Source organism: Hermetia illucens, chromosome 4, assembly GCF_905115235.1.
Source record: "Hermetia illucens chromosome 4, iHerIll2.2.curated.20191125, whole genome shotgun sequence".
NCBI classification, from domain to species: domain Eukaryota; kingdom Metazoa; phylum Arthropoda; class Insecta; order Diptera; family Stratiomyidae; genus Hermetia; species Hermetia illucens.
Window position 1 is genome coordinate 80660318 of NC_051852.1, and position 23029 is coordinate 80683346.

Consider the following 23029-nt stretch of genomic DNA (forward strand, 5'->3'; position numbering starts at 1 on the left):
ATTTGGCGAGGTGTCCAATTTAAACCTGTACAGGTATTGCAGTATCCTCCATGCCGGTGAGAAACTGGGTGTGATTATAATTGATCTCCCCATGCTTTCTCTCCAGCCACTCCCCCAATGGAAGGCATGAACCTGTAAGTCCAACGACCCTTTTCTGACTGGTCCTATCGCTGTTGCCATTTGCTTATGGATCTCTCTTTGGGCTTTGTTCACCTGAGATAAGGGAGCGATGGACCTGGTGTTATAAATGTTCATCATTTCGGTTGCCAGGATGTCAATCGGCATCATTCCCGAGATGACGAACGCTGCATCGTCTAAGACAGTCCTGAAGGCAGAATACACCCTTAGGGATGTTCTTCTGTAAACCGTACTCAGTTTATGTGTATTGCCTACAACCTGCAGTGCTTTTCCCCAAACTGGGACTGCATAGAGCATGATAGAGCTCACCACCCTAGCTATGAGCAGCCTGCAAGTATAGCCCGGGCCTCCTACATTCGGCATCATCCTTGCAAGAGCAATACTCGTGGTGGATGCCCTTTTACAAGTATGCTCTATGTGCTGCTTAAAATTAAGTCCTCCGTCTATCATCACCCCCAAGTATTTGATGGCCTGCTTGGAAATGACCGCTTCCGCCTTTTCCTCCGCGAGTGACTGATTGCTTCGCTTGAGTACAACTCAGCATCTTCGAGATGCTTTGCGACAGCAACCAGTGCTATATCATCGGTGTATCCTGAAAGTAATCTATTATATAATAAATTACCCGCTCCAACATTTTCCCCATAGTGTCTAGAAGACATATGGGTCTATAGGAGGACGGTTCCCCTGGAGGTTTGCCAGCCTTTGGCAACAGCACCAACTTCTGTCGCTTCCATGGAGCAGGAAAGATACCCTCCGACATGCGCGTTTCGAACAGTTCCGCGAACATATCCGGTCTACATTTGACGGCAAGTTTGAGGGCCTTATTCGGTATGCCGCCAAGACCCGGGGCTTATTCGACTGCAGATCTCCATCAGCTCGTCCCTGGTCACTGGTGGAATCAACGTTACATTCAGGGGGCGCTGCAAGGTGTCAGTACCCCCCTCTTGCTGGGGAAATAACCTTTAGATTATTTTCAACAAGAGTGTAGGGCACGTGATCTGCGGAGACGATCGGCCTCTGAAACGTCCTGTCACGATTTTATAGGCGCTACCCCACGGATTTATGTCCGCTTCCGAACAGAGCTCCTTGAAACATTCCCTCTTACTTCGTTGGATGGCGAGCTTGAGGTTCTTGCTCCTTTTGCCCCTGATCTATCCTCCCTATTGCCCTCTGAGCCGTTCGTCTGGCTCTGTGGCAAATCGATCGAACGCAGGCAAGTTCTCTATTCCACCAATAATTGGGTCTTCTATTATAGTTTACTGTTTGTCTGTCCGTCACACGCATTTTTCTCGGAGAAGGTTGTGGCGATTGGCACCAAATTTGGTAGAAAGGTGGGAAATGTGAACACTCACGCATATAGTGAGTTACATCCTTTTACGTCGAATTTAAGGGGGGTCCTCATGCATGCAAAAGGGAGGTGCAAATTTTTTTTTTCATCAAATATAGTCCCGTAGGGTATCAAATTAAAGGTCTCGTTAGCTTTGACATCTGTTGAAAAAGTGGGGAGTGCGGGGAGTTGAAAGCGGTCATTTTTTTAACGAATCCATTTTCAGAAATCAGCCCACCAAAAAATCTGAAAGAAATCAGGGGGCTGTCACTATATGGTGCCTAAGCTCCGAAATATAGACCATACTGATACCTGTTCAAATAAAGTTAATAATAGTGCATTACTGGGAGAACTGAGCGATTTAAATATCTCGAGTCAATGCTATCAGCCAATGGAGAACTGCGTTATGCTCCTCACGTAGAGAAACACAAAACATTTATACCTGAAGCGCCAAGCTTCCGGTTTCCCGACTTGTTCACATCTATTTTAGGAACTTATTTTTTTGTAAAAAAAAGTAGTACAAGTGGCAAACTTACAAAAACTTCAGTCAATTTTATGGTTATATCCCAACCTAAGAGGTGAGTGATCATAATTTTCAAAAAAAATCATCGAGTGATGGTAATCAACCGTCACAATTTGATGCAAGTCTTGCGACTAATTATTTCCTAATGATGTTATAAACGCAACTTTTACCGTGCCCAATAAATAAATAAAATTTTTCTCTACCGCAAGCTTCAGCCAAGTTTTATCTGATCATGCTATCATTCATAAATCCCATCGTTACATGGCTACGGAATCGTCCATCCTTCTGTAGAGTGCCAAGCATTCTTCGAAGGATTCTTTTCTCGAATGCGGTTAAGAGATCGGAACTAGGCGAGACAGTTGAGCAGAATAGTTTTTGTAAGCTGAATAGACTGCCAAAAACGGTGCGCGAATTTTGCCGTCATAGCTCCTATCGGTGTGACTTTGTTTTCAATTGCTATTTGATTTTGGTGTTTCTTTGTATAACTCGGGTTGTTCGTCCCATGATGTTGATATCGTCAGCATTGGCCACTAGTTGGGTGGACTTGAATTTGTATCAGCATCTCGGATCACTTTTTCTCAAGTTAGATTAACAATATCCTAACAGTTTTTTCAACGCTTGCCACAGAGGAAAAACCTGAGATGTTACTGATTTGCTTTGAGTGAACCCTCTGTGTGCCGCTGATGTTCTGGGTGTATGGGGCTATCCGCCCTAGCAGGATAGCGGAGAATATCCTATAGAGGATAATCGGCCACGTGATACTCCTTGAGTGCTGCCCTACGAACAGAAAATGCCTCGTTACAAGTCATCAGGCATTGATTCGCTGTCCCACGGCTTGAGCATTAGTTGATGGTGTAGTTGGCCGCCTCCATATTAAACCAGTTCGGCTTCATGGCGAGTTATGATTTTTAAGCTCATAAATTGCACGGCCTGTTTGTTCCATTACTGTTTGGGATATGAGGGATCCTAAATCGACCTCGACAGTTCGATGCCAGGAAATATTTGTCGGATTTTTAACACTCTTTTAACATTTTTAAATGAATCTTTGTAGTCCTAAAACGTCTTAATTAATCGCATCTACTTTCTTTTTCAGGGTGCTTCCAGCAGCTCGTTAACAACCATTTGACTCAGAATCCATCACAACAAATCTAATCGGAAGCTCGATAAGATGGCTCCCAACGCTGACATTTCCAATAACGCAGAATCCGAGTCGGATTTAACTACGCCGGCCTTAATTCAAGAATTAAATCTTTCACGCCGAGCCTGCTGGCTTAACGATGAAATCAATAGAGAATTTATGGATCGCCTATCAGGAAATGCTAACAAGTTGACAACGTATCCTAGTTCGTCAAAACCCAGTGGTGCTAATGTAGTAAATTTGAATAAAAAGCAGATTTATGATTCTGTTATAACAAAGAAGTATAATACCAATAGTGATAGTACTTGGACGGCAGCAGACCCTTCAATAATTTCAAATAATAACAAGAATACAACTAATAATAATGCTAATATTGATAAGGCTAATTATTGTGATTTAATAGAAATTGTACATAGATGTCAATTGCATCAAGTATTATGCTTGTGTCTTAGAATAGTCGAATGGATTATCGTTTCGTGTTACCGAAACATTAAGTGTAGTAAGCGAAAAAATCAGCCGAAGTTGGGTATTGGTTTTGATGCTGCCAAAATTTCTACGCTTTTAATTGGTTGCCTTTTATTGTGCGCAAATAATACGATGGCCCGTCCAAATCAATCATTAAAGTTGACGAGTGAGGCTGAAGTTTCTGAAAGTGTAAGTAAAGTATCCCAGAAAGTAATTAAAAGTACGATAGTGGTTTTAAAGAGTGACTTAACTTTACTACTTACTTTTCTTATGTTCATTTTCAACTCAACAGAACTTTTCAGTAGATTTTAAAAAACCCTGGATCGGGCCTGGAGCAGTGCATAAGTTACACTTTAAGAAAGAGCGACGAATGCATTGCTGGCTATGCTACGCAATGTAGCCGACTTTTCCAGAGTGGTCGATGAGTGGGTCCCCGAAGAATCGCATGGCGTAGAACAGTAGAGGAAAAGGGTAGGCTTCTCGGGTGCATATCGTCGAACCGAGAACAATAGCGCCTAGCCATGGTGGAAGCTCTGTGTTCCATTTAAAATCTATTTGCCACCATATATATGCACACATCCCTGCCAATTTCACTTTAGAAGTGGTCTGAGAATGCCTGGCCGAGGGTAAATATAGCCCTTTTTGTGTTGTCAAATATATATCTAATTTTGTTATAGTCTCCACTCCGAGCTCGGGAGAGGTGATTACCTCCTTCTCCTTCCCCTCACACCAGGACTGCCCGCCAGATTGATAACCCTGCAAATTTTCATTATACTTCGGAAAACAAAATAAATTAAGCGGGAAACACAATTACGATGCGTGCGGAATGCGGACGAGAAAAGCTGCGGACCGTACGCAGTTTCAATGTACAATGAAGATTTCAAGTCGGCAAAGTTCGCACCACGTCGGCAAGGTTCGTTCTGATGATAGATTACGCCATTCGCAATTTGACGGCGCTTTTCGTTTTCAGCTGCCACTTTTGAATGCAATTGATTTGAATGAATTCGTTTTGAGAACTATGGAAGCCACTATTTGCGTTGCCAGTACTAATTATTAATGTCACTTGCATTAGTCCCGCCCGCTGTCCGGAGAGCTGAGTGGTTAGAGCACAAGGCTGTCGTACGGAAGATCGCGGTTCAAATCTCACTGGTGGTAGTGGAATTTGTATCGTGATTTGACGTCGGATACCAGTCGACTCAGTTGTGAATGAGTACCTGAGTCAAATCAGGGTAATAATCTCTGGCGAGCGCAATGCTGACCACATTGTCTTCTATAGGGTACTGTAATCCTGTAGTGTACCGTTACTGTCTTGAATGAACACACTTCAAGGAACGAACGTAGCCAACGATTATTATTATTTTTAATAGACCCGCCGCATCCATTCATAAAAATTGAATTTAAACCGGAGGTATGTGCTCTCTTATTGACATTTGATTGTATGATTTTCATAACATGTTCCGTTTCGTTCCGTTGTTAAACTCCTTGAGGAAGATTTCAAGTTGTTAGATCATTCACTAGCTTAGATCTGGATGTCAGATCTTGACTGAACATCAGTCAGACAACTCATTATCCTGCGCTGAACAACTGCAAGTTGCTCTTGGAATCATGCATACGGTTTTGTCTTTAATGTCGTCCCGGTTTCGCACAAAGTTATTTCAAGTTTGTCGAAATCTATGTGATATTCGGGCTCTCACTAACTTCTACAATATAGTCATTCATAACGATTAGGTGAATTTTTTTCCCGCTTCAGGACAATATTGAAATTTTGACCATTCAGCAATATCAATACTTACACTACCTCGTTTAAGCTTAGCAAACTACTCACATAGTATTGATTTCGGGGGAACATAAGTGCTCCTCGTTACTTCTAAGGTTAAGGGTGAATAAGTCAAAGGTATACTTTGTCAATGTTTCTCAATGTCGGCCCCTTCGTCAATGCAAAATAGCTCGCGCAACAATACACAACCACGTTTTGACGGACACTTCTTTGAAACTTCCTTGGATCCGGCTTGCACAATTACAATTTGCCACTTTTTATGTAGGTTATGACTCTGCCTTCATGGTTTACACAAAAAAACTCAGATAAATCTGTCGACAATTCCTTTTAGTTAAAGTTCGCTACAAATTTATAATGAACTAAAGGAAGGAAGTCATCAGAAGACATGACTAAGCTACAACAGAATCCTTTTTTATAACTATGACAATAAAATTGGTGTCAAGAATATAAAATGAACCCTTTTTAAAATCACCTGCCTGTCACCCACAATTTATTTGGAAGCGGTTTTACCTATTGGCAGTAAATTGGGTGGAGATGTCAGAACGAATGCAGTGAAATTTTACATAGACATAAAGTAGGGTTTCCATATAACCCATAGGGGATGTAAAACCTTTTCCTCCGGTGTAGTCTTATAGAATATTAAATGAAAATATTTAGTGAATATTTTAAGAAACACGTTTGACGTTGATAACAAAAAAATGAGAAAACCCCTAAAAATTATTACGTATCACACTCACAAGTTGTCTTATCGAGTAATGTGAACCAAATCATGATGATGTTCCTATATTAAATATATGATTTGAAATAAAACACATCTCTCCCAAATATCGGAAGCTAATAATTATATCTTAGTCAATAACGGTATCTTACTATATTTTGGGATTTCATTGAAAACCTCGCCTGTGTCTTAGCTTTATCTAAAGAGTATAAAGGATCAAGGGGTAGTATATGGAGTTCTCAGGACGAAACGTGGAATAGTACCCCATGATGGAGTATGAAACCTCTAAACAAACATCAACAGCTTTACTATCAAATCCCCCGCGCCTAAAAACAGGACAAATTGTAACAGGGTAGGCCACGAACGGAGCATTCTTCTTTTTCTTCAGTCTTTGTTCCGTTCATCCGTCCGATTTTTTCAAGAATGGACCCGGAAACAAAAAACGGACAAACGATTTGCCCATTTTCTCATGGAACGTGTGCTCCCTATGTGGAAAAGGAGCTGACAGCTGGTCGACACACTGTCCCAGTATATGTCAAAGCCTGAGAAAAGATGCGCCGGAGATGTACCGGTTTCCTCGAGGGGAGATCCTACTGTGCTCGGAGTAGGTTTCTTAGTTACTCAAAGAATTAAACCTGTTGTTAAGAGCTTTAAAAACATAAGTATTCCGCGTTTGCTAGGCAAATTTCAAAATATAAGCCTTATTAACATTCACGTCCCAATAGAGGAGACCAAAAAGTCGGAGAAGCATACCTTTTAGGAGGCAGTAGACTGATACTTGAACATTTTAATAGTCAAATAGGGGAAGGGGTCCATATTCAGACGATACGTTTGCTCCCATAGTTTGCAAAAAATACCAACGACAACGGACTGCGAATGTGGCATGAAAAGGTTGTTGGAAGTAGCCGGTTTAAGATGGGACCATTTTCAATGAAATTGACCCCGTGTTAATTGAACACAACCACCTATCAGCCTCGATAAAAGTCAGGGACCCAATATAACCTCGGATCACTATCTCGTTAGGATTTTGATCCTGGCTCGAATAACAATCCCGCCAAAAATCCACTATGACAATCAGGTGAGAGTGAACCCAGAAGCCATCCATAACAAAGTCGTCCATAATACCAATAAAGGGGGACTGAATGTCGCAGTAACCGCAGCTAACAGAGGTTCTGGGGATGAAACATCAAGAAATGATCTTCACAACTATCTGAAAAACGTTATCATTGGTTGGGTCGCAAACATACTTGGCCCCAGTCACAAAAACTGGTTCACGATAAACGAAAGCCAGCAAAGGTGCCGAAAAAAACTGTATACCGGCCAGTGCTGCACTTTCAAAGAACGTGGTCTAGCGCAGAGACCTATCATGAACTCCATCGAGTGAAAAAGTGTCTTCACAGATTGAAAATAAAGCCAGGGGAAAACAACAAAACTGTGAACTCTAAAAGTACAGGAACCCCGGACCAGGCGGAAAAAATTTACAAACAACTCTGCAGAATGAAGCCTGAAACATCAAAACTCATCCTGTGGAGACAAAGAAAAAAATTTGATTCCTGGCCGCTTGGACATATTAGAGTGATGGATTGAGTACTTTGATGTACTGCCCAAAAATGAGAATATAGGCGAGTTGGAGTTCTTGCAAAGTGAAATCAAAACACAAATAATGCCACTACCAACCATAGAAAAAACAGAATTCATCTGCTTAAAAAGCATGAGTTGCCGGGAGCCGATGGAATTACAGGCAAACTGGTTAAATATGTAGGCAACCATCTATACCAAGCGGTTAATTAACTGAAACCCAATGTCTGGAACAGCGGATCAAGGCCTAACTGCTGGGAACGAGGCATTCACAAAAAGGAGGATATCACGCAGTTCAGCAATTATAGATGTATCACGTTGCTGATAACCATCTATAAGATACTACCCGCCATATGGGATACCCCAGAACATCAGCGGCCCACACCAAAGAGACTTCATTCCAAGCAAATCATCAACAAGTCAGATTTTCTCTCTGCGGTAAGCAATGGAAAAACTGTTGGAATATGCCCATTAGTTGCACCATCCCTTAGTCGACTTCAAAGCCGCCCAAGGTAAAACTGTACACAGCCAGAATTCTGTATCCCATTTAAATTGACAAGACTGGCTAGGCCGACCCTGACTAATGTGCGAGGCTAGATAAAAGTAGCAGGATTACTCGGAAGACCATTGAACATCAACAAAGGTTTAAGACAAGAGAATGTCTTATCATGCATCCACTTTAACTTGGCCCTGGAAAAAGTAATCTGCGATGCTAACGTACATGCGAAACGCATTACGCTGTTCCAAACACTAAGTGAAATCTTGTAGTGATGCTATTGATTAATTGATATATTGATTAATTATATGAAATAATTTGACGTTTTTAAGGTTTTGTGTGAAACAAAACCTTATTAGAATCGATTCGATGTCTGTCTGTCCGTCTGTCTGTCTGTCTGTCTGTCTGTCTGTCTGTCTGTCTGTCCGTCTGTCTGTCTGTCTGTCTGTCTGTCACAGCCGATTTATTCGGAAACGGCTGGACCAATCGTCACGAAAATTGGTAGGAGTATGTAATCTGCCGTTCCCTTTACATGCAGCAACTGACGCCATTTTGTGTTAAGTTTAAGGGGGGGCTTCTCATACATGTGAAAGGAGGGTGCAAAATTTTTTTTCACAGAATGTAGCCATGTGGGGTATCAAATGAAAGGTCTTAATTAGTACTTTTCGAAACTGGTTCAATATTTGATGTTGGCTGAAACATAGGGGAGTGAGGGCCCAAAATATGACCCCCAAAAAGTGTAACAGGTCTCGTTCTCAGAACCTATCCAACCGAAAAATCTGAAAAAAATCACAGTAGTGCATCTCTACGAAATCTAGGCCTCAAAATATATCCGGTTCCGATATCTGCACAAATAAAGTTAATAATAGTATATTTCCACATTTTAGAAATTTACCCGGTACCCCCCTTATCTTCATCCCAGAAGTACAAAATTTGGCATGCGTATAAAGAAGAACATAATGCACAATTTGGTGAAGTTTCAAGAAAATCAAACTATTATTAACAAAGTTATAGGGGGTAAAACTTTACAATTTTTTGTGAATTTCGTGCACTCTACAACCTGCATGACGTCATCATCATATATCAATTCGTCAATACCACCACGAATGAATTGGGTGGAAAAGGATTATTTTGTTTTAGATTTTAAGTCATTTGTATGTGAATATCAATTATTCCAACGGGACGTGTGTGTATGTAGGTATATAATATATGCGTGCTAATGGACTTCGCGGGTAGTGCCTAATTCAGATAGATATAAGAAGTAAATCGGAAATATGGGTACGATCAATCTATATACGTGCCTATATGTGTACAGTATTCGAAAATAGACAGTTTGTTTGTTTAGGGTGAACGTAACATCTACGGCTGTAATATGTACGTATGTCTCGTAGTTTTGTAGCTCTATACGGATAGAAAAATGTTAGTTGAAATTTCTTAGATAAGATGAACACAAAACCTTTATATCCGAAGCGCGAGCTTCCGGTATTCCGACTTGTTTGCTTTTTCTCTAGTGTTTTTTATTTTGTCAGTGCTACATAAGACGTGTAGCGCTGATGAAGGAAAAAAGTGATTCCCGAAATATCGGTGCTTGCAAATAAAATAATAAACACTAGCGAAAAGGCAAAAACCGTGTAATTATTTCAAATACCGGGCTATGCTGGCGATATTGACATTATGAGAAGAGCAATGCTAGATTTATAACCTACGTTCATCCAGATCAGGCGGCGATTGGAGTAAGATCTTGGACTGCACATTAATGAAAGCAACACGAAATATGTACATGTTGGTAACGTCCAGACTGAAAACCAAAGAAGCAGCATCAAGTGGCAATGGTCAAATGAAAACAATAATGATGGAAGACTATAACTTCGATACCGTTGATAGTTTCTCTTATCTAGGGTCGAAAATCCCAACCAATAACAGCTACGACGATGAAATCTGCACACGAAATGTTTCACCACAGTGCCAAACACTTATTGTACAAGACATGATTTTGGCAGTCGTTATGTATTCCTCGGAGATTTGGGCTAGCAAGAAAAATTGCGAGCTGAATCCTCCGAAGAATTTTTAGTAGCTTACAGGAAGATAGAGGATTCCATAGCCTGTATAACGAGGAAATTTATGAGCGATACCACGATGGTCTGATTGGGAACAAAATCTGGCTCAATAGATTATAGTGGGGGGTCACTTAATGGGTGATCCAGCCTGAAAGTCTATAAGTACAATATCTATGGTAGAGAAAGATGATGTGTCAAATGTTGCCACAGATGGAGCGATGGCGTAGGTCAGAACGCCAGACAGTTTTTAGGGATATCGAATTGGTGGACCTCGGCGCAAAACCTGGATGGCTGGAGTTCCTTACTAAAGCAAGCCTCGACCGGATACCGGTTGTTACTCCATTGATAACAATGATAAAATAGTAATATAAAATTTGGATTTACATACATAAGCCTCGAAGTATGTTAGAACACTTCTTTCAAAAACGTAACACGCCACGTGTCACAGCATAGTCAGTTAGTATTCGACATTCAGTCATGGTATCAATTCCTTTGCAACCAGTGAAATTTTAACCCTGCCCCTTCGTTTGGACAGTTTTATAGTTCAATGATTAGGCCACCTAGACACGCGAAAATAATGCGAGCCATAATGAAGCGCAGTAGATTGCAAAAGTTTCTGGAAATCCTACTTTTAATAACAATGTAATAGTACTAAAAAGTTGTATTTTTCATCCGACTGTCCCCTAAGGCCGCACAAGCGTTCAATTTTAACTGACAGTTTGAACTGAACAATTCAGTCCCAATTCAGTTGTTTATTGCATCTGTGAACAACTGCTGGTTCGCCCTGGCATTACGTGGTGCATAGCAGTGGAGAAGGAATGTGTGAAACCACACACAATTTTTAAAAAGTCAAAAGTTTACGGGGACTTCTCCTCTCCGTATTGAACTTTTGAATTCGCTGGAAGGTCGTCTTTTTCGTCTGATAAATAGGTTTAAAGCTCCGCATGGTGTCATGATTTTTTTACATTTATATGACTAATCTGAAATTACAACACTAATTGCACTAATAAACTGCAACAGGAGCATGCAATTTCAATAAATTACCTTTAACAATCCCAGTAGGAAATTATTGTGGAAACGTAATATTTGAAATTCAGTATTATTGCACCTATTAAATATTATAATAGACTAATGTATAATCAGTTATTCCATCTTAAAAACTAATACAATTTCCCAATTCTAATGTCCAACCCACAAGTCATTCGTAGTTACTGGCGACGTTGAGAAAGAGGTGCTAACTTTCGAAGACCTGTTCATTGCAGGTAGATAATTCAATTAATGACGGATCGGTAGAAAGTCGAGGATGCAGTTCCGGCCTGACCTATCTCAACTGAAGTCACCCTACCTAAGCCGCTATTGTTAGCTCTTCGTTCAATATTAGAATGCCACCAACCTTCAGGCTTCTTTGGGGGAATTTTCACTTCTTTTTTCCATGTAGCCGAAAAACTGACTTTACATTTACGACTAGCATTTATCCTTATAAGTCTTTGTTCATTCAGGTACATTTCAAATAGGAGGCAATATAAGTAAAGGGAGTGCTAATAGGAAATGTGGACTTAAGGGCTGAGAATTCACACGTCAATCACTCTTACATGCTTCTCTTAATATTCTCTTATAGTGATGAATGATTTTACGGCGTCCTGACCTATGCCATCGGTCCATCTCAGGCAGGGTCTGCCTCGTTTTCTTTTTCTACCATAAATATTGCCCTTATAGACTTTCCGGGCTGGATCATCCTCATCCATACGGATTAAGTTACCCGCCCACCATAACCTATTGAGTCGAATTTTATCCACAACCTGACGGTCATGGTATCGCTCGTAGATTTCGTCGTTATGTAGGCTACGGAATCGTCCATCCTCGTGTAGGAGGCCAAAAGTTCTTCGGAGGATTCGTCTCTCGAACGCGGGCAAGAGTTCGCAATTTTTCTTGATAAGAACCCAAGTCTCCAAGGAATACATGAGGACTGGCAAGATCATAGTCTTGTACAGTAAGAGCTTTGACCCTATGGTGAGACGTTTCGAGCGAAACAGTTTTTGTAAGTTGAAATAGGCTCTGTTGGCTGCCAAAAACCGTGCGCGGATATCATCATCGTAGCTGTTATTGGTTGTCATTTTCGACCCTAGATACGAGAAATTATTAACGGTCTCACAGTTGTAGTCTCCTATCTTTATTCTTTCCGTTTGACCAGTGCGGTTTGATGTTGTTGGTTGGTTTGTCTTCGGTGCTGACGTTGCCACCATATACTTTGTCTTGCCTTCATTGATGTGCAGCCCAAGATCTCGCACCACCTGCTTGATCTGGATAAAGGCAGTTTGTACGTCTTGGGTGGTTCTTCCCATGATGTCGATATCGTCAGCATAGGCCAGTAGTTGGGTGAACTATAAAAGATCGTACCCCTCACATTTACCTCAGCATCACCGATCACTTTCTCCAGGGCCAGGTTAAAGAGGACGCATGATAGGACATCCCCTTGTAGTAGACCGTTGTTGATGTTGAATGGTCTCGAGAGTGATCCTGTTGCTTTTATCTGGCATTGCACATTGGTCAGGGTCAGCCTAATCAGTCTTATTAATTTCGTCGGGGTACCGAATTCTCTCATGGCCGTGTACAGTTTTATCTTGGCTAAGCTATCATAGGCGGCTTTAAAATCGATGAAAAGATGGTGCAACTGATATCCATATTCCAACAGTTTTTCAATCGCTTGCCGCAGAGAGAAAATCTGATCTGTCGTTGATATGCCTGGAGTGAGACCTGTTTAGTATGGGCCCATGATGTTTCGGGCGTATGGGGCTATCCGGCGTAGTAAGACAGCTGAGAATATCTTACTATATAGATGTTACTCAGCAACGTGATACCTCTACAATTGCTGCACTGCGTGATCTCCCCATCTTTACGTATGGGACAGATAATGCCTCTTTGCCTGTCGTCAGGCATTGATTCGCTGTCCCACACCTTGAGCACAAATTGATAAACCACTTGGTGCAATTGGTCGCCTCCATATTTAACCAATTCGGCTGTAATTGGCGTTGACAGTACTTGTCCGTCGTCTTCAGTTGGCGCGACCTCCAACTCGCCGGTGGTCTGATTGCTTAGTAGTTCATCAAAGTATAGAACCCATCGCTCCAATATGCCCATTTTCTCAGAAATCAGATTTCCCTCTCTGTCTCAGCAGGAGGTGTGTATGGCTTCATCCTGCTGACCTGTCGGTAGAACTTCCGCACCTGGTACGGTTGCTCCCTGTACTTGTCGCTTTCATAGACTTGTTGGTTTTCCCAGGTTCCTTTTTCCGTCTGTGAAGTCGCTCCTCCGCTCGCCGCAGTTCGTGATAAGTCTCTGCGCGTGCCCGCGTCCTTTGAGAATGCAACATTACTCGGTATGGGACATTCTTCCGTTCCGTTGCTAGATAACATTCATCTTCGAACCAGCCATTCCGACTTCTTTTGCCACTGGGACCAAGTATGTTTGTGGCCCTATTTATGATAACGTTCTTCAGGTGTTTATGAATATCATTTGTTGATGCTTCGTCTCCAGGATCTCTGTTGACCGCGGTTATTGCGGCATCCATTTTCCACTTATAGGTGTTGTGGATGGCTTCAGTGTTAACTCTCATCTGATTGTCAAAGAGGATTGTAGATGGTGTTGTTATTCGAGCTCGGAACACCATGGCAACGAGATAGTGATCCGAGTCTATATTGGCCCCCTATATGTCTGAATGTCAAAGCTGAGAAGTGGCGGCGTTCCCAAGTGCCCAAGCCATCTTCATATAATAATATTATCGAGTCATCGAATACAGAGTATACTCCAACTAACTACAAATGTTGAAAAATTATCCTGAATAGAAGAAGAACCGGTGCAATCCAACCTAAAACGTCAAACAGTTCTTACGAATCAAAAAGAACCAGCTTTGAGTTGCGAGTTATCGGAAAACGGATAAAACTGACCTATTTGAAACGAGAAAGCATCAGTGACGGGACACCACTTTAACTCAAGAGTACTGGTTACTTCTTGGAAAGTTATAGTTTTTATCATTCTGTTCGACATTGACTAGGTCTGCAACCAAATTTTTCTTGTCAGCTCACCATTTGCCTAGCTCCATCTTTGCTGGTTTTAAGATTGCGATTAATTTATCGCCAGTCTATATTGTCTCGTTAGGAAGGTCAGCTCCGTCCAAAAAATCATCTACATAAAATAATTCTTGAAAGAGCTCAACCATTTGAGGTACACGCGTACACCCTATTTTCAGGCTTGCAATATCTTGTTGAAGCTCTTGGTTTATGTGAAAAACTGAATTTAAAGAAAGATCATTATGTGCAAGCGTTGCAATTGAAGACTACCCTTATTTTTTCATTATGAAAAACTGTGTGATATGGAATGTAGTATACATCTATTTTATTAATTTCGTTACTGGAAACTCCTTCCATGTGATTCAAATCTAAGTACTTTTGCAAGAATTTTTTCTAGGCTTTTTATCGATTCCCATCTGTTAAACTAGAGGACAATGTTAATTGGCAGAAGCCATTTGTCTTGCTATCACGTTTCCCAAGGCTTTAATGCCAATATCGGTACAACCGATATCCGCGTTTAGAGTTGAAACTATCTTTTGTGAAACAAACGATCTCAAAGAACCTTGGTCTATGAGTGCATTGGCATTCATATTATCTCCGTGTTTATTTCGAAGTACAATTTGAGCTGTTGCTAACAATAACGATTGCTTCGAAAACTCACAGGGCGATGCGTCTGAGTGCTGAAGCCGTGACTTCGACACTTCGATGTTACCTGATGGGTCCAGATCCGGAAATGTAATGTGAGAATTATATAAGTGTTTTTAAATCCCTGTGTAACAAAAAGTTGTGCCTTTGGTGACAATCCCCTTCCTTACAGCCCTATGGGTTTGTGGTACATGCTGAAGTTATATGAAACAATTTTCACACGTACATGTAGATTTAACAAAGGTTAATCTATCTGAAGTATTTAAAAACTTGAGACAATTTTAAATTAAATCAGTTTCTGCACAGCACAGATATTTGGGAGTAAACCTCTGCTCACCTTTATCTTTAAGCTTACTAGAGGCTTGAATAAATAACAATAATAATCGTTGGCGCAACAATCCATATTGGATCAGGGCCTTGAAGTGTGTTAGAGCACTTCGTTCAAGACCATACCTGCCACCAGTGAGATTTGACCCGCAATCCTCCCTACGACAGCCTTGCGCTCTAACCACTCAGCTATCCGGACACAGAGGCACAGAGGCTTGAATGAAATGCGAATTAATTGCTCTACCTGCATTCGCGCTACTGTTATTATTCTTTATTTTTTATGATTCGCAGCTTCAAATTTATTTTGTACAACCAGAGAAAAGGCTAAAATAAGGACTCTCTGCTCTTAAAAATTCAGCAGGTAGAGAAAAGTCCAACCCGCTCTTGTATCGGGATCCTTCTGGCTACCGAATGTATAAACTAAATGTCATAGTGTTCAACGGGAGACTATGACTTAACGAGACCTTAAAATGATTCTTCCGCTCTATCTACGAGACTACTAAGCCGATCTGCATATTTATTCAAGAAAGGAGGCAAATTAATTTAATGTTCTTCATACGCATTTAATCGACGCTTATTTACATCTTAGGTGGAAGTCATTTTTCCCAAACCACTTTAAAGTTAACAGTCTTCATAGGTTTCCCCTTGAGGGCTGCTTTGGCCGGGCTTTTAACATTACTAAGCAAATACTGCCCGACAGACAGACAGTAAACCGGTTTTAATAAGGTTTTATTTTACACAAAACCTTAAATATGGACTGCAAATCAAGGTTGCAGTTCAATTTCCCTGGTAGTAGACGGTTCAGCTGTGATTGAATACTTGAACCATATCAGGGTAATAAGATTCAAATACTGCAGCTTTTGATCTTCAGGAATTCTATTATTATTGATTACCAGTACAATGAATATTTCCTTGAAAGTATCCCACTCACTCTGCCTGTCATCAAAAGTAGGTGCGTTTTTGGGGATGGTTGAATTGCCAGTTGCACATAGATTAGATTTTCATTATTAAAAGGACCTTCTCCTTAGAGTGGAATATTTGTAGTTGCTGTCTCCATTTTGTTAAGCTCTCTTAATATTATTTTTTTTCGGACTGGGCTAATTCTCCCTCCGTAAATTTATCGTGTTTAAAATATTCTTCACTTTTGAATTGTTCTTCGATGTAGTGGGCTAATAAAGTATCAATACGTTTACAAACTCTAACTTTATCGATAGAATTAACCATAAAATTTTGAATATTTGTTAATAATATAGATTGAGCGCGAAGTTTATTCTAATATACGGTAAAATCTCACATATGTCTGCTAATATTCCAAGTAATATTTATGAAATACCTAACGCGGATCAGGGCCTTAAAGTGTGTTAGAATACTTCATTCAAGATCGTAACGGTACACTATAATGGGTACACTGTAGGAGGCAATGTGGTCAGCATTGCGCTCGCCCGTGATTATTACTCTGTTTTGACTCAGCTACTCATTGACAGCTAAGTCGACCAGTGTCCGACATCCAGTCACGATTCAAATTCCACTGCCACCAATGGGATTTCAAACCGCGACCTTCCGCTATGACAGCCTAGCGTTCTAAAAACTGAGCAATCCAGAGCGTTAATCATATATGTATGTATGTATATAAGCTACTGTGGTGATGATCCACAAGTATTTCGGACTGTTATGTCCCATGAGAGCTGCCACTTAAATGAAATTTCAAGCAGCTGGTTTGATGCCTATATTATGAACGGTTACGGTAACGGTAAATATTTGAATTAATCCAAAAATCAAAGTAATTAAATTAAACTTTTTCACTTTTAGATTATAGTTTATTGATTAATGTTTATAATGACTTAGTACTCACTAAGAATGAAGTCAAATTATACCTTCTTTTCCTTCTGCCTGATTTATCGTCACAAACAACGCTTCCTAAATATACAAATTGATTACCGCCTTCAATGCTTTATCCATTAACGCAGTTAAAAAAAGTGCGGTAATCAGCCAGACTGGGGAACTTCGTTTTGTTGGTATTTCAACCCAAATCTGCTCTTACTCTTCAAAACCAGAGCACTTTATCCATGGTCCACGAATCGATGAGAAAACCAACGTTTTCGAGACGTTTGAGGAAGGATCCTTCATTACAGGCATTACACGAAAAAATATAAATCACAAAATACAACCCTGGTGGATGATAGCGGTTAGCTTCTTCCGAAAGCATTTCCTGCTTAAATTATTCCAGATACTTTAACGCTGACAAAAACTTTCCGGAAATTGATAAAAAGCATGAAAATCGAAACTTTTCACATGGCAGTATAGTGTTATTAACTTTATTTGAACAGAGATCGGTATGGAGGGTATTTCGGAGCCTAGGCCCCATATAGTGGCAGCCTCTTGATTTTTTTTTAGATTTTTCGGTTGAATAGTTTCTGAGAATAGGTCCGCAAAAGAGATAGTCACTCTCAACTCCCCCCGCATCCCCCACCGTTCCAGCAAATGTCAAAACTAGGCTTTGGAAAGTACTAACCACGAGCTTTCATTTGATACCACATGACTATATTTGGTGAACAAAAATTTCCACCCCCCTTGTACATGTATGGGGACCGATGTAGAAGGATGTAACTTACTGCTTGCGCAAGCGTTCAAAGTTTCCACCTTTTCTCCACGTCTCCGAGAAAAATGCGTCTGACAGACAGGCAGAGAACAGACGGACACACAGACAGACAGTAAACCGATTTTAATATGGTTTTGTTTTACACAAAACCTTAAATATGAACTGCAAACCAAGTCGCAGTTCAATTTCACTGGTAGTAGAGGGTTCAGCTGTGATTGAATACTTGAACCATATCAGGGTAATAATCCTAGGCGAGCGCGATATTGACCACTTTATCCCCTAACGGCCTCCTAACTCTAACACGCTTCAATGCATAGATCCAAACTCGATTGTTGCACCACTTGATAATAAAACAGATAAAAGACAAACCACTATCTAAAAGGATGTTGTCAATCTTAAGTGTTAGTTGCGCTAAACATATTTCCATCCACAGTCACATCACATCTTAACACCCGATCTAGCTGCAACGTATCCTGGCCTAGATTTTATCGGATCTCAAAACAAACGTGCGGCTGAGCTGTTTCAAACTTCTACTTCAGAGATAACACATCAGGCAATAGAAACTGAGCAGCATGTCGAACGATATCCAGTTGCTCAGGTGGAATTTCAACGAGTCAAAACACCATTTATCATCGGACTATGGATATTGTCAGCCAGTATCGCTAAAATCGGTAAGTTACCTGTTCAAAAAATGAAATTGTCTAACTTGATTAGGTATCCTAACAAATAAGATGGATGAATACCTGGCATGAACTAATTGATTTTTTTTCTGTTTGGTGCTACCATCTAGGTTTTCATATGACACCGAAATTACACAGAATCTTCCCAGAGTCATGCCTTTTAATCGTAGTTGGTGCAATAATTGGAGTCGTATTATATTTTGCATCGGATGTTGAAGTATCACCTCTGACACCGAATACGTTTTTCTTTTACATGCTACCTCCGATAATATTAGATGCCGGCTATTTTATGCCCAACCGTTTATTTTTCGATAATTTAGGAACAATTCTTTTGATGGCTGTGGTCGGCACAATATTTAATATTGCAACAATTGGTACGTGTGCTCTCCCTTTTTATGTCCTTCCTTCTCCTTATGTAATATTTACGAATTGATTCATTCTGTTTAGGTGCCTCACTATGGGCATGTGGCCTTACTGGATTATTTACAGTGGAAATACCACTGTTAGATTCGTTCCTTTTCTCATCGCTAATATCGGCAGTCGATCCTGTTGCTGTTTTGGCTGTTTTTGAAGAAATTCATGTTGATGAGGTGTTATATATAGTCGTCTTCGGCGAATCGTTACTTAATGATGCTGTTACTGTAAGTACACATATACCTATTGATTCATACAAAAAAGATGACTCGTTTCGGACTTTTGTGTAGGTGGTCCTTTATCACATGATGGAGTCCTATAATGGAATTGGAATACAAAATATTAACGTAGCAGATTTGGCTAGTGGCGTCGCATCGTTTTTTGTGGTCGCTATAGGAGGAACTATTATTGGTAAGGGCGCTTATTGCAAATTAAGTAAATTCGATTTTGTAACAGTTTATGGTTTTAGGTGTAATTTGGGGATTTTTGACTGGCCTGGTTACAAGGTTCACCGACCATGTACGAGTTATCGAGCCTATCTTCATTTTCGTGATGGCATATTTAGCCTACTTGAACGCGGAAATTTTCCATATGAGTGGGATTTTGGCGTAAGTATGACTTCTTTCTCTTTCGTCGTTTTTAAGTGATCTATTAGAAATCAACTGATGCCAATTTTATTAATACTGAACATCATAAAAATCCTGAATCGATATTTGCGAAGACTTAATTTCATTACGAAGATATAGATTGATTTTAATAGTGTAGGCAGGTAGACACAGTATTGGTGACTTCCGTACCTAAGCTGCAAGGTATCTACTTCCGAGTTAGTGTTTTGCAAGAAAGACACAATCTGCCATTTCGAAGCTATTAATGAAATTACCTTTGATGTGTGTAAATATACAAGTTAGGAAACCGAATTCTGACCGCTTCTGGTATGAAAAGTTTTGTGTTTCCCTGTGCGAGGCACTTTGAGTCATGGTAGTTCCACTAATACTTTGTGCAAAATTCAATTGTGTACTATTTTTAAAGAACCATTTATAGAACTACTTTGATCTAAAGAGTATGGTATGTGCTATGTTTAGTCGTTAGTGTCTGGCTTCATAATGAGAATTGAACATTATTTAGCAAATGTGCAGAAGTTTCCTTAAAAGGGATACCAAAAGGAATATGGTACCATATGCCAACTATCCCCGTTAATTATTTCGTGAGCATCACATTTGTTTCACTTAAAATGTAGTAAATTCACATGAAATTGTTAAATTTGGCTTTTTAGAACTTTATAAGTAATGGCATGATTTCCATGAAAATTTCCAGTATTATCTGTGGTACTATTCTTTATGCTGCTGTACAATTTGCTGCTGTTAGGATGAAATTAATGGGGATTTTCTGGTCAATCCCAAAAATTTTATAATATACTATTATTGAATTTATTTGAGTAGATATTGCACTGGGGGATATATTTTGAGACTTAGATTTCACATAGACGCAACATTGTTCATTATTTGGAATTAATTTGGTTTGGGTAGTTTACGAAAATAAGTCCTGTTTCACTTTAAGTTTACTTTTTTGACTCGTTACCTCCTTAATTTGCGACGCATGTCAGTTCTATCCAAAAATGTAACAAATGATATATTTATTAATTATTCAGAGTGAACTAACCCTATCAGATATCCCATGGGTAATCAATTTCAGTTTCTCCTGTGCCCGGGAAACATAGAAACAAGTCAATCCGGCAATCGGAAATGGCTGTCTTTTTAAATTTTGCTGAATCTCTTATACGCAGTTTAGGTACACGAAAGGGGCAGTGTGTTCAACGAGAATGTGTATGGCAAAAGTTACGCTAAATAAAGGAATCCTATTTTGAACTACACATTTTATTAAAGGAACATACAACACCATGGTGTCCAGTTTCTTCCTGCAACAATAATGAGTGTAATTATGCGGTGTTTCCAGCGATTAACTATTTGAAATAATAAAAAAAACACTTGTTTTTTCTTATTCGCTAGTGTTAATATTTTTTTTCTTTTTATCGTTATTCCGGGAAACACATGTTCCCTTTATCAGTGGTAACGTGGACATGGGAATAAGAAAACACAAGTTTTTGTTTATTATTATTTCAAATTTGCCAGATGTTTTGCGCTAGATTTTTTTTCACAATCATCATTGAACGGTTCCCATATTCTTTTCAATATTCTTTCCAGATATCAAATGCTTTTACAATTTTCCATTTTTACTTAAGTTTCATCAATCCCTAAATATTTTCTATCGGAATGACTTCTGAGCTGGAAGAAGAATGTGAAGGTTCGGTCGTAATACTTGTCGTACTCTTGTTAAAAATTCGGGATTATGGAATCTTTACCTGATTGTGTTCAAAAGTACCTACTGTTTTTTAAATAATGTGTTTTTCTTTACGCAACGATAACGTTGAAGACTCGTGAGCAAAGAGATAATGGCCTTGTCATACTTAACCGTCTTCTAGGAAGACCATCGAAATTGAGTTTGAAATCTGCAATCCGTTTGGATATGAATGTTTTCGATACTTCTAGATGTATAACTACCTGGGTTCCGTTTATTTTTAGGTACTTTTGATGAGAGAGACGAAAAATACTATTTCGAAACGCATCATGTACTTCAAACCGAATATAATACTGACAGAGACCTTATTCAATGTAAAACAAATTTGAATAGCCCACTTTCCTGAAATTATTTCAGAAAAGGATAAAACTAACTCAAAGTAAATTTTAACAAAAATAGATTTTACTAATTAATAACAAGAAACAACATAAGGGAAATAAATGGCGAAAGTACGTCCAGAAAACTGTCCACTATCGCAAAAGCATCGGCTTCGACAATAGACACCCCGCCTTATCTCCACTAATAACGGAAATCACGTCTATTGTGCAATCTAGCAAAACTCTCAAAGACCATTTTTGAAAAAAATATGTTTTTAAAATTAACAGCACTTTAAATTTCAACTAAATGCAGACAGATTGAAAAGCCCGCACCATGTCGTGTGACGTCACCACTCGAGCGAAGACACTTCAATAGTCCGGGAACTGGCGGTTACTCATAAAAATATAAAACATTAATTTCGTGCGTGAAATGCCAAGTAGGATGATGAAATATTGTTTCGTGCCTTGCTACACAAATAACTCCACAAAAGAAAACGCGTAGAAAGCTTTTTTGGCAATTCCGAAAGGAGATTTTCGGAAGAAATGGTTGCCGTCATCCGACGGAATCCAGTTTCTTTGGAGTCAGGTTTAAATTGTGAGAATTATTTCAATGTGAGCTAATATTTTTTAAACTTTTAATTGATAATATACGTTAGAATTGTTAGCATTTTGGGTCACCAGTATTCAAATTTAAATCAAGTCACAAGAGAAGAGATACAGCAGAATATTCAACGTGTCCAACGTTCGAATTCCGCTCAATGCAAATCCATTTTTTGCGGCCTGGGAATCTTTCAGAAACTTACGTTTTATTGCCGTTCAGGTAAAAATGTCAGAATTTGCTATATAGCTTGTTACCATGACTGCCGAAACGTAAATCAGCTTGAAGGATTAAAACCTGATTGATTACTTGAAAAGTAACAAACACTAAACCGCATGCCAAATTGCTCGCTCGATGAGATCAGCCCGCTTTGAACGAAAATGTCGATCCTTTGGTATTCCACGTTTTCTACCATGAGAAGCGAAGAAACATTTTCAATTTCCCAGAAACTTGACCGATTTGATACGTGTTTGATACGAGTAAAATAGAAGCTGTCATTTCTCATGATAGCAACGTTGAACGGAAATACTATTGGGTTCACAAATCATAGAAACTATTTATCTTCAGAAAGTGATTATAATATTCCGAATTTTATAATCTTCTAGCTCTCTTATAACTGACAAAAACTGCTGCGGAAATCACAGCGGATGAAGCCATCCTGTGTGACAGATCTTCTTTTATCTGAACCCAAAGTCTGCCAACCACCGCCATTATAAAAATAATAATAAATATTTCAGTCAAGTAAAGGAAAAACAAATTGCTCCTTAGAAGCATTTTTCGAGTTTTATTAATATGAGTAGGTTTAACATA

At 39.5% G+C, this 23029-nt stretch overlaps 1 protein-coding gene across 12 annotated transcripts in view; it reads left to right on the forward strand.

The window, feature by feature from the left end:
* Positions 1–23029, forward strand: part of LOC119656231 (sodium/hydrogen exchanger 3) — a 187045-nt gene that overhangs the window by 112870 nt on the left and 51146 nt on the right. For all 12 annotated transcript variants that reach the window (XM_038062636.1, XM_038062644.1, XM_038062637.1 and 9 more), the window contains exons 3-8: positions 3082–3780; positions 18289–18526; positions 18646–18909; positions 18983–19176; positions 19240–19360; positions 19419–19557. In XM_038062636.1, coding sequence (XP_037918564.1) covers positions 3157–3780; positions 18289–18526; positions 18646–18909; positions 18983–19176; positions 19240–19360; positions 19419–19557 — 1580 coding nt within the window. In that variant the 5' untranslated portion in view covers positions 3082–3156. The remainder of the gene's footprint in view (positions 1–3081; positions 3781–18288; positions 18527–18645; positions 18910–18982; positions 19177–19239; positions 19361–19418; positions 19558–23029) is intronic.